Source organism: Conger conger, chromosome 5, assembly GCF_963514075.1.
Source record: "Conger conger chromosome 5, fConCon1.1, whole genome shotgun sequence".
NCBI classification, from domain to species: Eukaryota; Metazoa; Chordata; class Actinopteri; order Anguilliformes; family Congridae; genus Conger; species Conger conger.
Window position 1 is genome coordinate 29,589,220 of NC_083764.1, and position 16,575 is coordinate 29,605,794.

Here is a 16,575-nt window from a genome sequence, read left to right on the forward strand (position 1 = left end):
ATTTTTGTGTCAGAATATGACTATATGCAAGGCTAACAGCTAATTTAAGTGTCAGTGCAATAGTTCTGCAATTGGCTTAAGACTTAACTTCTCTTGTACATTTTGCAACCATCTTAGTCGTGTGCACAAGCATACAAACAGTTATCATATTGAGCCTACTCTCATGAAGCAATGTGGAGATGGTCAGACTATCCTCCAAGTTCATACTGAAGTTCATGCAATCTTACAATACACAATAATAAAAAACAGGAAAGATTATGTAAACAAGCAATGATAATAAAAATCCAAACAATAACACAGGCTTCCTGATCCTAGGGATTGGCTATAATAATAATGTTTTTAATAAGAAAAACATTCTTGATTTCTTCTTCTTCTTCTATGGGTAGCTGAACATGTCCGGACTGGAGCACTGACAACATTTTGTCACATCTTTAAACGTAGGTTTGTGAAATAGCATCCATTCCCCTTTGCCAACCGACTTTTACTAGTTTAAACACAATAATATTGTTGTTTCAGAAGAATGTGAACATATCAAGTCCTGCGTATAAAAATAACTCAACAGGAAATAGCCAGGATATCTCCCAAAACTACAGTTTGAATCCTGGTGGAATATAGAGCCATCTGACCTCACTTAACTTGTTTTAAACATTTAGACAGCGTGCTATATCTTCCCAGCAAAAGAGGTTGTATCATCAGCTCGGTGACGTGATAACGCCCACCAGCAAAAGAAGTCTAGTCTTCATGTGGCTCTCTTCGTCAATCGGGAAACGGACTGCTCATGAGACCTTCCACGGGAAAATGCAACGTTCTCAAATCCTGGCAGGGCGACTATTCCATTCAGTATACGAGTAATTTAAATTGGTTAAATAAGTTTTATGAGTGATTAACTTTAATACTTATTCAGTGATAGCGCTTTCCAACCTTCAGCCATTGCTCCATCCTGTAGTGTGCGGTAGCTACTTTTTGGACACCAATTCAAATATCAGTAATCACTGAACTAAGAATCTAGCTTTTTCAACTTTTTCATGGAATCAAATGACACAGAATTAAAGGGGCACGCATGTCATTACCGTGAATTCAACGAGCCAGCAAACCCAACCAGTTCATTGCTGATGTTCTTAGCGGGCGTAATTGGGAATGTGATTGCTTTAGTGCTGTTGGAGACCCGTCGAAGGAAGAAACGCTGTAGCGATCGTCAGTCTCTCTTCCGTGTTTTGGTAACAGCGCTTGTGGTCACAGATCTTATGGGAACATGCGCCGTCAGCCCCGTCGTTCTCGCCTCGTATGCGAGTAATACAACAGTGATTGCCCTGGGTAACAATGGAGTCCTATGCAAGTACTTTGGATTCAGTATGACCTTCTTCAGTCTGGCAACTTTGTCCATCCTTTTAGTAATGGCTTTGGAGCGCTGCTTCTCAATAGGTTACCCGTACGTTTACGAGAGACATTTCGGCAGGCGATGTGGGTACATCTCCGTGCCATCAATTTATGTTATTTGTATCATGTTCAGCGTCTTGCCTTTTCTGGGTATTGGGAATTACGTTCAGTACTGCCCAGGCACGTGGTGTTTCATTGATATGAAACCAGTGGAGCTGGCGGATATGGTTTACTCCAATTTGTACGCAACTGTAATGCTCCTACTCATCTGCTCTATAGTTGTTTGCAACGTATTTGTCATCTGTCAGCTTGTCCTCATGTACCGACGGCACAAAGGCACCGAGAGGTCCTCAGTGAGAGGAAGCAGGAATTATCGGGTATTCTCCATGACAGAAGAAGTTGAACACCTTCTCTTCCTTGTTTTCATGACCGCAGCATTCGTAATTTGCTCTCTTCCACTAATGGTAAGACTTTTTGCAGCTACGCCTCATTCATTATTAATCACAAATAAATCTATAAATTTAACGTACTTAACGGTTTCTTCTTTCAGAAATGTAAAGGCTGTCTACTCATTTTCAATCTTCAAGACTGCAATTGGCTAATTGACACTTTTAAGGGAATCCCTAAAATGCAAGGATGAAATATGGATGCCACGCCAAGTGTGGTTTGGCTCCGAATTATATCACCCGAATTATATCCCCCCCGCCCACCGCGATGGCGGTTCAGTTCCGTTTTGGTTTTTCATTGATTATCCTCCCTTGAAGAGCACCTGTTAAGTTTACTTGTTGCACAACATTCAGTCAGGAAGTGCTTTCATCGAGGGGAGACAGCAAGGGAAAGGAATGTGTTAAAGTGGAATCGAACTGAGCCATGGTAGGCCATGTAAAAGCATCACAGACTGAAATTCTCATTATTTACTTGGGTAAATTTACTGACTTAGAAATCATCAGGATTAATATTGAGCTTCTTTGCAGACTTCTGGGCCACAGAGCAACATTCAAGTTTGTCTCTTCACATGATGTGTGTGACTGTGTGCTCTCTCAATCTCTGCAGATCAATGTGTACATCCATACCATCGGCCAGATGAATGAGAGTCTGAAGATTGACCTCGTCACCCTGCGCTTACTGTCTGTCAACCCCATCATTGATCCCTGGGTCTTCATTATCCTCGGCCCTTCAGGACTGCGCTTCCTGAGGGGGGCACTTTGCACATCGCACCCCACTCCCTCGCAAACAGTTGCACCTGCCCAACTTGAGCTCTGCCAGAGGAGTCTCCCCACAGAGCTGAGAAAACCTCGGAGTCCAGACAAAAACTGAGCATAAGGACAGGAAATAAGGCGGGGTCACTTGGGAAGTTCCCAAGCTGATGTGTCTACTTTTCTTGTTGCTTTTTTCTTGAACTAAATTTTATTCTCCATTTGTCTTTCTGTCTCCCAATTTGTAATTGTAATTGTAAGCCTGTCCCATTGATGCAGAATCTTTGTCAATATGGCATAATTGCACATTATAATGCACATGCTCTGAAAATTAGAGCATCGAGCCCCAACTCTGTAATCCACCAATCTACGCATGATGAACTGAGAGACCCTACGCAGTAACTGTGAGCATATGTCTGTAGTAGAAGTGGCTATGTTAATGTTAGTCCTGAAAACAAATCATATTGCTCATTAAATGACTGCCAAATTTAACCTGGAGGTTCAACAGCTCTGTTGTTGTCTTACATGTTAATGTTGCATTGAACATGGTTTAATTGACAGGTTACGGGCACTTCATACACGAACAGATAGTGTTGCTTATGAATGAATGTGGCCACCTTTGCAAAATAAAAAACTAAATGATATCCACTTGGCTCCTGGAATCTAATTTACGACTGTGAAAAAAACCTGTATTTTAATTCCCATTAAAATGACTTGTATCTACTGTGTATCTACTTCTACAGTAGTTACTAAAAACATTTTTGTAACATAAAAACATCACTAGTTGTGATCTCACACAAATCACCTTTCAAATTGGTTCCCAATATTATTTCCCCACACTGTAATGATATATTCCCACTCTTACCTCCCTTTCCTATCAAAACAGCCACAATTCTTCATGGCATGGATTCCGCAAGATGTTGAAAAGATTCTGTTCCATGTTGATATGATTGCATTACACAATTTCTGCAGATTTGTCAGCTGCACATTCATACTGTGAGAATCTCCGGTTCTACTATACCCCAAACGTGTTCTACTGGATTCAAATCCGGTGACTGAGAAGGGCAGGAACATTGACCTCATTGTTCATGAAAAGATTACTTTTGCTTTCGTAGGTGGTGCATTATCATGCTGGAAGTAGCCATTAGAAGATGGGTACACTGTGACCATGAAAGGATACACATGGTCAGAAACAATACTCAAATAGACTGTGGTATTCAAGCAATGATTGATTGGTATTAATGGGTCAAAAGTGTGCCAAGAAAACATTCCCCACACCATTACACCACAGCCTGGATTGTTGACACAAGGTAGGTTGGGTCCATGGATTTATGCTGTTGGCGGAAAATTCTGACCCTACCCTCTGTATGCCTTAGCAAAAATTAAGATTCATCAGACCATGTTTTACCAGTCTTCAACTGGTGAGCCTGTGCCCACTGCAGCTCTGTTCTTGGCTGATAGAAGTGGAACCCAACGGTCCCAACTGCCTCAAGGTTTGATGTGTTGTGCATTCTAAGATGCTTTTCTGCTCACCACAATTGTGCAGTGTGGTTATCTGAGTTACCGTAGCCTTTCTGTCAGCTCAAAGTGATCTGGGTCAGGAGCTTCAGTTAATGTTCACATCAACCATCAGAATGGGGAAAAAATGTGATCTAAGTGACTTTGACCGTAGAATGATGGTGGGAGACAGGGTGGTTTGAGTATCACAGAAACTGCTGATTTCCTGAGATTTTCATACACACAAGTCTCTAGAGTTAGAGCAAAGAATGATGCAAAAAAATCAAATAAATCCAGTGAGCAGCAGTTCTGCAGACAGAAACTCCTTGTTAATGAGAGATGTCAGAGGAGAATGGCCAGATTGGTCAATGCTGACAGGAAGGTGTAATGCAAATAACCACACCTTACAACAATGGTATGCAGAAGACCATCTCTGAACACACAATGCATCATAAGTGGATCTAAGTGGATAGGCTACAGCAGTAGAAGAATAAATAGCTAATAAAGTACTCACTTATTGTATATTACGGAGGGGAACTGCCTCTGGATACCGCGTGGCATAGTCTACTAGGAGTAATACAAAGCAATATCCTATTGTGCTCCACTCTGGTGGTCCGAAGAGGTCCATGCCAATTCTTTCGAAGGGGACCTCTATTAAGGGTAACGGATAGGTGGTTTTGGAATGGCTGCAGGATTTGTGACACGACGGGGACTGCCGTACACCACCAACGGACATCACCTGTATACCTGGACAATAAAATCGGACCATTATACTGTCTCATCCCGAGACTGTTCAAGGCAAAGTCAGTCACTCAAGAGAAGGTCACTCATTTCTGTCTCACCCTGAACCGGGACGCCAGACAATCCCTCCTCTGGATCTCCATCATCAGTGACCACCTCACCCCGGCTGCAGTAAAAGGACAATGAACACACCCCCCTTGTCAAGGCCACTTCTACCAACTTCACCCTCGCCATCTCTCAAAACCCCGGCCAATCATGTCCCAGAATCAATGTCCCAGAATCAGCGGAATGGGGGAGCGGGCACTCACCCAAAAATTCTATTTGTGCAGTTCGATAACAATGAATATCCTTGTGTGTCTATCAATCACCTCTGGTAGAACCAGGGGCTGGTGCACAAGGGTACGGTAGTAAACCAAATCCAACAACGCCGCAATTGTATCCCCTTTCACGACTCTGCTGGAGTGGGGGAGGGAGGCGCCATGGAACACTGCCCTGACCTCTCTGGCACACTCACCTGACCTGAGACCGGGAACTGGGGGGAGTTAAACGGTGGGGCCAAAGGAGTGGGTGTGACAGGATTGACTTTTAGGGGAATAGGGAACTGGGGTTGGGGCAGGATTAAAATGGGGACCTGGGGCTGGGGCGAGGTAACAAAAGGGAACTGGGGCGGGAGTGGCACGTGATTGTCTCCGGGTCTAAACTGTAGCTTTCGCTCTGTCAATTGACAGTCCCGTCTCTCTCGCACAACAGCTCTCTCATCGTCCCTAGTTCCCTGGCCTCAGACGCCTGCTGCGGAAAAGCACACAGCCTGGACTAATTCAAAATGTCGGCCAGATATGTGCCTACTTAACCTGTATGCGTGGTTCTCAGATTGCCCTGCTTTCTTCCCACAAACAGTGCCTTTGCCACAGATGACTTCATTTCAGTTTGTGTTAATTTGTCCAAATACTTTTGGTCCCCTAAAATTGGTGGGACTATGTATAGAAAGAGCTGTAACTCCAACATGGCTCACCCAATATGGATGTAAAAACCAAATCAAATCAAAGCTGAATGTCTGCACACAGCAGATATTTCCCAGAATGCATCTCCCAGTCTTTTTTTCGTATAGCATCATTTACAGGTTGTCACAGAAAGCTTCACCATGGATATTTCCCAAAGGGAATGAAGAAACAAAAAAATATTCTGTGACGATTTACTTTTATTTCCTGTTTACAGGAGGTTGGTGATCCTTAAAACATTAATAAAAACTGGCCGTCTCCGTAATGGATACCAGCTGAGCCAAAGTCTTGAGATCTCACTTTTCCCCAGGGCTAAAGGATGCATCTCCAGTAATGGAAGCAACATTTGTAGCATGTGGCGGATGAGTGCTCTCTGGCTACAAGGGGAAAGGTTTACAACAGGCTCTGTCAGAGAAGTTTACACTTTGCTGTGATCCCACACAGCCTGTTCGCTGCACCAAGCTTCGTCAAGCCAGCGCTAAAAGCCTGTTCACTTCTGAGGGCTTCTTCCACCACTTTCAAGCACAAACCAAATGTAAGGATTTCATTTATTAAATTGTTACAGCCCAAAGGAGACTTGATACTCCAAAAAGTAAACTAAAGTAAAAATTATCCTGCAAATCCCTAAGAATAAACTACCTCAGATATAAACAATCCAGAATAAACATTCTGTCTAAACTACCCAGTAGGGGCATCTGTATCTGTTCAACCAATAAAATCTGTTTCTGTTTGGATAGAAACACGTAACTGGTCATAGCCTACCCAAAGTTGTGTAAACATAAGAAATGTTGTTGTATGTACCTAATGTACTGTACCTAAAACTAGCTTTTTTTCTTTTCTTTTTTTACTTCCAGTGCCACCCCGCAAACAGTTATTCTGCTTTTACCAAGGCACCGTCTTTCCCGTTTTGCTGCCTTCCAAATGTGCATCAAAATCGAAACTATTGTTCCTTTAAAATAAATGCGCCTGGCTTATTATTGCGGTTTAAGCAATATTGCAATACCCGGTTTAGATTCTAAACTAGCAATCAATCTGTGGCCATTTCAGGGAGTTAAGAATGCAAACACCGTAGGGAATTGAATGCTACAGTACCATAGTTATCAAAGAATTCCTGTGTTTTAAATCTGTAGCTGTTGGTCCACTTATGGCTTATTGTATTGGGTTTTTTTCATCCGTGCGGTATCTATATAAAAATAAATAAAGCAATACATTATCATTAGGCTATTTATCCATTGGATAATGAAAATGAAAATTCCCTGCTTTCAGCGAAAAATGTACCTTGTTAATCTCGCTCCATATAAAATGCATTGGCAAAAGTTTACGGTTACATAAAAATATATCAACTTGTATAGAGACCTGTATTGGCATAAATGTGAAGTCATTAGACCAGTCGCCTATGGTAAAATAGACCCAGTGTTATCATATTATATTAGGCAAATATTGCACTCCCAACGGAGTGCACAACCAGGAGCAGAGCCAGACTATTTTCAGGGGGGTGGTACAGGCGTGGCGTCCAAATTTTTGTTTTGTTTTGGTTTCAACCATGTCATGCCGGGAGGTGTCTGCTGGCGCCAGAAGGGATCTTGAGGTCTAAGTACATTTTAACTACTAAGTAGAAACAATTACATTGTACAGTTACAGTGTATTCATGTCTTCTTTGTTTTTTTGTGTTTTTCTTTCACTTTGCAAGGAAGGTGCATATGGTCTTCATTTTGCACTGTCAACATTAAAAGTCAAAGTCCCCTTGTTTATAATATTCTCATCAACAACATCTCACTCTAATGTGCAATTAGTAAACTCAGCAACAGTAGCCTTAGTCAGATTAAGTGGGTGTGATATATTGTGCAAGAATAACACTATTTACAGCACTGTCAATTTTCACATATTACAAGGTTTATTGCTATTGAGAGGAATTCTATAATCAGCTGTGAGAGCTATAACATTACATTTGACATTACATTACATTATAACATTTCTGGGCGTGAAATGGTTTGTCATACACATGCAGTCACTAAAAAAAGAGGCGCACAAGAAAATGTTCAAACAATATTATTGTAACCGTATCTTACCATGTGTATCTTGTATAAACATACTGATGTGCTCTGGAGCAGGTTTTTATCCAGGATGTCTCTGTACATTGCTGCATTCATCTTTCCCTCAATCCTGACTAGTCTCCCAGTTCCTGCCTCTGAAAAACATCCCCACAGCATGATGCTGCCACCACCATGCTTCACTGTAGGGATGGTATTGGCCAGGTGATGAGTGGTGCCTGGTTTCCTCCAAACATGACGCCTGGCATTCACGCCAAAGAGTTCAATCTTTGTCTCATCAGACCAGAGAATTTTGTTTTGGGCGCCTTTTGGAAACCCACTAATGTTGCACTGCTGAGCAATGTACAGCACTTCTGTCCACAGCTCCCCAAAAAATGCTTAATCTCTGTAGTGCACTAATGTGTTCTGTAGTGCCTAAATGAGGTCAACTGCTCCGACGACGAGGATTGTAGCATATCAGACAGAAGCTTGGTGTCACCCAGTATCCTCCTAAAAGTTACCAGAAGGCCAATGAACTTTAGGTCTATTTTGTAAAAATGCAATGATTGTCCACAGGTTGGATTTGTAGAGGGGAGCTAGGAGCTTTCACCTAGCTAGCTAGCTAATGTTAGTTAATATGAGCCGCAGGGCTAACCATATGAACACTATCAAAAGTAGGCTACAAACTAAATAAAAAGCAACAAATTACTTGTACTGTTCATTTATGTTGCAAAACAGTGCGCAGAAACAGAGACTTGTGCCTGTACGCTGCTAGCTAGCTATCTAACTAACTAGTTAGCGGTACTAACAGTGAACAACATAGCTAGTCTAAAAGTGTTGTTTTAAGAACATGAACCAAATTAATTGTAACAGTAGTTTGCAAATATGCACAGAAGACTCTTCTTCACATCATGCAGGAGTTTTCTTGAGCGTTCAAAGCACACAATGATTGACATCACTAAGAGCCCGTGGGGTGGCACATGGGGTGGCCAATCAGATCACAGGAGTGGCGGGTGCCACCATATATATATGGGTGTCACCCAGTGGAGGCTGGTGACTTCCAGAATTGAGGAGGCCATTTTTTTCCGCTTGCTCACTTCACTCGCGATGGAATGTTCCCTGTTCTCTTATCTGTCTTTGTGCTGGCCAAAGGCATACTATTTGGAGTGTAAGCTACAGTCAGAAAGTTCTGGCTGATGAAATTCATTGTGCAGAGCTTAGCCTTGTGCCTTCCTGAAGAAATGACATTGCTGTAAGTCTATGAGCCTGCCTGATAATTAAGCTGAGAAATGACATTTGGATGTAATATAAATGCCAAGTGAACATGTGTAAAAGGCAGGAATTTTAATTATGTAGTTAAAAACAATTTTGTTTAGCTTACATTTTTCATTCTTCTACAGCTTCAACATGTAATCACCAATTTAATCAAGTTTAGCATATAAAAAAGATAAGAACACTTTCTTTATCATATGTAGTTTTATTCAATATATTTAATATAAAATATGTAAAAATATGGTTCCAGTTGGCTTTATCTAACGTTAACGTTATCCACTAGAGGGCAGCACTCTATTCGTATTTAGAGTGAATTTCCTCACAGAGCAACAATTCAGTAATTTGATATGGAAGATTATTAAATTGACTTGTAATAAAACGAAATGGACTACATTAAAAATAAAACTGAGACGGGTGCGTGGGGGTTGGACCCAAAATGCACGAATCAGAAACAATAGTAATATAAAGACCCCTCAGGGCTTTATTCGGGACGAATCCCAGGAGAGTAGTCAACACCAGCAAAGTCCATACACGTAGATCCAGCCAAACAAAAAGTAAACAAACAAAAAGCACGGTGCCGAGGGAAGAGGCAAACTCGTAGTCGGTAGCAGGAGAGCTGTCAGCGGGGCAGATGAACAGGCGGACGGCAGGCAGAGGCGTAGTCGTGGGCGAAGCGGGAGTCGAAACCATGAAACAATCAGCGGGGCAAAAGTACAAAAATGGTAGGCGGGGACGTAGTCAAGAAACAAACGAAGGTCACAAAACAGAAATCAATAATCAATAGTCGATGACAGGCTTGGATCGTAACGTGTAATCAAAACAGTAAATGCTCAAGAGTTGCGTGGAAACCAGAGGCAGACAATTTCGCAGTGAACAGTTGCGCGACTGGGCTATAAATGCAGGTGTAGACAGGTGTAGACAATTAGTTAGAGCGTAGCAAGGAAATGGAAAACAGGTGCGATGGATGACAAGTTTAACAAGGAGATTAGTAATCGTTAGTAATAAACCTATCCTGCCCTAGCATTAGTAAATTAGTAAATGACATGCACGAGAAACGTAAGGTAACATGAACACATGATTAGTTTGTTAGTCTCTACCCAATCCTGATGTAGCGTTAGTAGTTTTAGTAAATAGACAAATAGAAACAATTAGGAAGTGAATGACAGAAGGAGAGGGAGAGAAAAGGCGGAACGCAAGGTTTGCGGAAAAACATGTAAAAGTGTATGCATAAACCGTGACCAGTTAACGTAACAATAAACATAAATCAAAACATGACACAACGCGAAACTAAGACGATAACCACTAAACATAACCAGGAATATAATCGTACGAAAACATAACTAGACATGACAAGAAAATAAATCGTAACGAGACATAACTAAACATGACAAGAAAATAAATCGTAACGAAACATAACTAAACAACATGACGAACCTAGACAACATAATACATGATAAGACACTACGTGACTAAGACAACATAAATAAACATAAATCAACATAAAACATGGCGAGACAGACCTGAAACGTGACAAAAACTGTTCAATAAATCCCAAATGGTGTCTAACATGACCTATTGAATGTCATTCTCACTCCCTAGTATCTGGAATCTGCATATCTCCAGCCCAAGATCTCAAATTGCGCTAGAATCTCGCCGACTTCCGAGGTAGTTTTAAGCAAAAGTGTTTGGCCAAATGGGCTATAATATGATAGCCAGGGGTGTTCTCTAAATTTCCTGAAAAGCACAAGTTGATAGGACACTTGTAGCCACTATGGCGAGTGTTTGTTTGACTGAAGTGACTAGCGAATTCTCAAAATGGCTTCTGTGTTGAATAGGAAAGGAAAGGATAGTTGATTCCAAATGAACCAGTAGCATGTGATTGGACGAACAAAATGTCAATCTTTCAGCCCTGGACACAATGCATGGTGAGGCCAGGCCTCCGTTGCCCACCCATTTTCAGTGATCTGGCCAATCACATATTGGCATGAAAAAAAATGCATTACATTGACTTCTATGAGAATCTCATTTCCTAGGGGAGGCCTGGCCTGGCCTGGCCTCCCTTAATACAAACTGATAGGGAAATCTGGCCTGTTGCTTTACAATTGCAATATTGGGTTTTAGCCATGGGAAAATTTAGATTTATGAACAAAACTAAAATAATATGAATATAAAAAATAAAAAATATGTTTTTTGTTAAAATAAATAAATAAAATAAATATATTTATTGTTTTTTTTAAATCTCTCTCTTCTCTCAAATTATTGGGGAGGCCAGGCCTCCTCCACCTCTATGGAGGAGCCTCCACTGGTGTCACCCCATTCCACCCCTCTAGCTCCGACCCTGTGCGCAACCCCGTCTGTTAGTTCTTAACAGCGGCATATTTATAGGCACATGCTAATCAAGTCTGTCAGGCAGAATCAATACAGAAGAAGGATAAAAACATGCAGAATTCTTACTTTAACCGATACATTTTAAAAAATGACACGCGAACGAACAGCATGCCTGTAAACTACAGGGATTTAACTAGCCTACGGACTGCTGGAACTGTGAGGTTACACTGCACGATGTCAATGTAAATCTTTAATTTGCCAATTAGACTATTGTCTGACTTACAATGTTAACATTTAACTCTTAAGATTCCCCAAAGTTTGAAAATACAATTAAATTCGTCAGTAGCTACAGTTTAAATCATAAAAAAGGAATGTATCTGTTTTCAAAAACTGATAATTTATCACATCCCTACCTCGTGTGGTGCCCTTATTTCAATATGAGTGCAGTCGACCGCACCTATTACATTTGGGAACACGCAGCAAATTGCAGAGAAGTTTAGCTTGCGTTCAGTTTCAGTGCAAACTTTATTCTGACATAACATGACAGAAAACCAGTTGTTCAATGTAACAAATGACAATAGCATATAACTCTCAGAGGTAAGTAACAAAAGCTCATTGTTGCTCCAGGTAAGTATCAAGCGTATCCAGTATAAAGCAGATATGTCACTATTTCCATAAAATAAAGTATTAATTCTAGCATATGAAAATACATTGAAAACTGCAGCACGGTGAAATAATGCAAATGTCCATAAGTACCCTTGCATTTACAGTACATATTACATATTTACCAATAAAACAACAGAAACCCATATTATGTTCTCATTTAGTTGCTGTAACATTTCAATTAGTTCAATTATTTCATTACATTGCTAATAAAACAATAATACCGTAAATCTCAAATTGTGGCCGGGGTCTTTTATTTACTTAGGCTGCACAAAGCACGGGCCTTTATTTGGGGCAGGCTTGTATTCGAGGCAGGCCTTTATTTCTTATTAGGCTTCTGTTGTAGAATTTTATTCTTAGAATTAAAGTAAAAGACTACACTTAAAGTGGGCCAACACTGTTCAACACTTCCTGTAACCGTTCAGAAACGCAACTTGAGTAGTTAAACCATTAATGAAAGCCAAAACAGATGCGTCTTCATAAATACCAGACACGCCTTCATGAACAATAACAAATTAGCGTAGATAACAGCAAGTTAAGGATCTTTTTTTCCTAAAGTGCGTTTTATTGTGAGACATGCGTTTCGTTTGGAGCAGCATACCGCTATCAAAGGATTTTCGCTTTGGTTTGGGATTTAATTTACTTTTGGACTGTTTGATTCTATTGCTAAATGTTGGGACTGATGGGCACTGAAATCTGGGGGGTATTTGATGGTTCACTGTTAAGTTTTATGTAGTTGAAAGAGTGTCGGGATTTCCACCCGTCTGTTTATTGCGAGTCAAGGCAGCCGCTTTCATTCATTCATTGAACGTGCGCTGTGCTGTAAATACATGGAAACCTTATTGCGTAACCAAGTTGCCTAGATTGAGTTAATTTTTAATTTTGCCTGATTTACTTTTTATTAAATTCGTAGGCTGGAATGGCTCGCGGCAACAATTGTGTTTAAATGTATACTGCTTCAGCTTTTGGCAAGCTACTCAGAAGGGGGCGGCAAGCGACTGGTAGCTTGAGAGCAACGTGTTGGAGACCCATGGTGGAAGGACAACGACTTTTCATTGGCAACAGTATTAAACCAACCAACAATATAAAATATTAAGAAGAGCTCTTTCATTTCATCGAGTTAAGTCGAAATAATGGCTATTATCCGAGGCCCGGATTCAAATAGAATCCCGGACACAATTTAAGGATTTACTGTATGCTACTTTACAGTGAATCTACTAAGTTCAACTCTCATATTACCCCTGCTGCACTGCTACACATTCACAAATAAAGTCTTTACATTGCTTCTACAGTTAACACGTACAGCATAAAGGAAAACAGTTCAACATACAGTGAAATCGACCAATTAGCCCTTTATGTCTCTTCAGCTCAGTTAACATAGCAAAATAACCCCTCGTGTCTCCTTAGCATTTCGATTGTACTGTGTATGTTACCTTAGCAGTTAGCAACAGACCCACTAGCTTAGCATTGCAGTCGACACCATTACTGCAAAACTACACAACTCTAACTCACTAAGTTTTCACCACAGATTCCTGACACTCATGTCCCTTATTTTGGGATACATGCATGTGATTTAGAGAAATATTAACCCACCTGTATGTGTGAACAAAGAGGCAGAGAAGTTTAGCTTGCGTTCAATTTTAATGCAAACTTTATTGTGAAGCTACTGCCTCTACGTGGTTTTAAGTTCCTCACAAGCGCAATGCGCCCTCTGCTGACATGAGTATCGCGCTAACAACTGTAACCAGTCAGGTACAATGAAATTGGGATTTTAATCACTATTTAAGACACAATTAAATTAAAAAAAATATATAGGGGTGTGTGTTTTTATAGGGGTGTGTGTTTTTAACCACATTTAACTTATTCTTTTAGCAATCTACTTATAATGACCTGTGATATTGTTGCAATTACTTTTTTACATATTTTTATATGTTTTATCCTTTTACTCTGTATGACTATCTCTTTTTAAACACATCTTTTTAACCCTTTACATTGGCCTGTTTACCAGCAGTGTAAAGAAATTGTCTGTATCGCTGGGTCATTCAGGGATAGCATGACGAGGCTCAATGAGGGTTGTGAAATCCCGACCTGTCCACCAATTCCCTCTAGAACGTGCCAGTTCTGTAAATCTGTAAAGGGACTGGTATCGGCCACTTTCTGGAGGTTTGTCGCTCTAATGTTGGGCCAAATTCAGCACACAATTCCAAGAGAATTGCTCTCGGGAATCGAAATAGGCTCATAAGCCAGTCATCGTCTTGGGCCGGAAAATCCTAAACCTAAGCCTGCCACTGGCAAAGTCCTCGAGCAGTGCTAAAGCAGCCATTGCGCATCGTTTATAACCCTTTCACAATTACTGGAATTGCTTAACACTTTGAATCAATCAGTGTGGATGAGGTCCATTATGAAAATTAATTGAAAAAAGAGATACATTATTTGGTAACAAAACAATTAAGGCATGGATTTTCCGCTGACAAGTTACAGTCAGGACCATAAATATTGGGACATCGACACAATTCTCATCTTTTTGGCTCTATACACAACCACAATGGATTTGAAATGTGCTTTAACTGCAGACTTTCAGCTTTAATTTGAGGGTATTTACATCCAAATCAGGTGAACGGTGTAGGAAGTACAAGTTTGTATATGTGCCTCCCACTTTTTAAGGGACCAAAAATAATGGGACAAACTAACAATCATAAATCAAACTTTCACTTTTTAATACTTGGTTGCAAATCCTTTGCAGTCAATTACAGCCTGAAGTCTGGAACACAAAGACATCACCAGACGCTGGGTTTCATCCCTGGTGATGCTCTGCCAGGCCTCTACTACAGCTGTCTTCAGTTCCTGCTTGTTCTTGGGGCATTTTCCGTTCAGTTTTGTCTTCAGCAAGTGAAATGCATGTTCAATCGGATTCAGGTCAGGTGATTGACTTGGCCATTGCATAACATTCCACTTCTTTGCCTTAAAAAACTCTTTGGTTGCTTTCACAGTATGCTTCGGGTCATTGTCCATCTGCACTGTGAAGCGCTGTCCAAGAGTTTTGAAGCATTTGGCTGAATAAATACAAGGGAACCAGTTCCATTGGCAGCCATACATGCCCACGCCATGACACTACCACCACCATGCTTCACTGATGAGGTGGTATGTTTTGGATCATGAGTAGTTCCTTTCCTTCTCCATAGCCTTCTCTTCCCATCATTCTGGTACAAGTTCATCTTTGTCTCATCTGTCCATAGGATGTTGTTCCAGAACTGTAAAGGCTTTTTTAGATGTTGTTTGGCAAACTCTAATCTGGTCTTCCTGTTTTTGAGGCTCACCAATGGTTTACATCTTGTGCTGAACCCTCTGTATTCACTCTGGTGAGGTCTTCTCTTGATTGTTGACTTTGACACACATACACCTACCTCCTGAAGAGTGTTCTTGATCTGGCCAACTGTTGTGAAGGGGTTTTTCTTCACCAGGGGGTTTTGTCATCCACCACAGTTGTTTTCCGTGGTCTTCCGGGTCTTTTGGTGTTGCTGAGCTCACTGGTGCTTTCTTTCTTTTTAAGAATGTTCCAAACAGTTGATTTGGCCACACCTAATGTTTTTGCTATCTCTCTGATGGGTTTGTTTTGATTTTTCAGCCTAATGATGGCTTGCTTCACTGATAGTGACAGCTCTTTGGATCTCATATTGAGAGTTGACAGCAACAGATTCCAAATGCAAATAGCACACTTGAAATGAACTCTAGACCTTTTATCTGCTCTTTGTAAATGAGATAATGAGGGAATAACACACACCTGGCCATGGAACAGCTGAGCAGCCAATTGTCCCATTACTTTTGGTCCCTTAAAAAGTGGGAGGCACATATAGAAACTGTTGTAATTCCTACACCATTCACCTGATTTGGATGTAAATACCCTCAAATTAAAGCTGAAGGTCTGCAGTTAAAGCATATCTTGTTTGTTTCATTTTTCAAATCCATTGTGGTGGTGTAGAGCCAAAAAGAGAATTGTGTCGATGTCCCAATATTCATGGATCTGACTGTATATTATTAGCAGGATTCTAATTTTTATATGGAGTCCAAATAATTGAGTGAAATTGTCATTAGAACATATTTTATTTCACAACTTTGCCTGCAGAGTCACTATTTCCCTCTGCCTCCATAATGTGCGTACACATGGGTCAAAGTTTCCGTACATGTACTCACATTTCCTCATCAATTGTTTTTCTATAAATCAATAATATAAATCTTGTCAGTGTGACAGGTTGAAATATTGAATATGTTGAATGGTAACATTATGGTTGAAATATTTAAATGTCATCATTAAATAATGTTGACATTAGCTCACAAAATTGAAGACTAGTGACTAGCTAGCTGACGAATGTTAGTTTCAACAAGAAATAAATTACTTGAATGCTGTTTCTTTAATATAATATGGCCCCCTTTTGTTCTACTAGCTAAGTCAGCTAAATCCATGTAGCCATGTAG

At 40.5% G+C, this 16,575-nt stretch overlaps 1 protein-coding gene across 1 annotated transcript; it reads left to right on the forward strand.

The window, feature by feature from the left end:
* Window positions 1–854: 854 nt before the first annotated feature.
* On the forward strand, window positions 855–3,217 carry LOC133129371 (prostaglandin E2 receptor EP2 subtype-like). Its single transcript, XM_061243417.1, has 2 exons — window positions 855–1,841; window positions 2,431–3,217. The coding sequence occupies exons 1-2, from the start codon at window positions 1,026–1,028 to the stop codon at window positions 2,692–2,694; spliced, it is 1,080 nt and encodes a 359-aa protein (XP_061099401.1). The 5' UTR covers window positions 855–1,025; the 3' UTR covers window positions 2,695–3,217.
* The last annotated feature ends 13,358 nt before the right edge of the window (window positions 3,218–16,575 follow it).

Coding starts and splice junctions, on each gene's coding strand:
- LOC133129371 (XM_061243417.1), top strand. CDS start 1,026: ATGGAATCAAATGACACAGAATTAAAGGGGCACGCATGTCATTACCGT. Junction 1,842..2,430: donor TTTGCTCTCTTCCACTAATG/GTAAGACTTTTT, acceptor CAATCTCTGCAG/ATCAATGTGTACATCCATAC.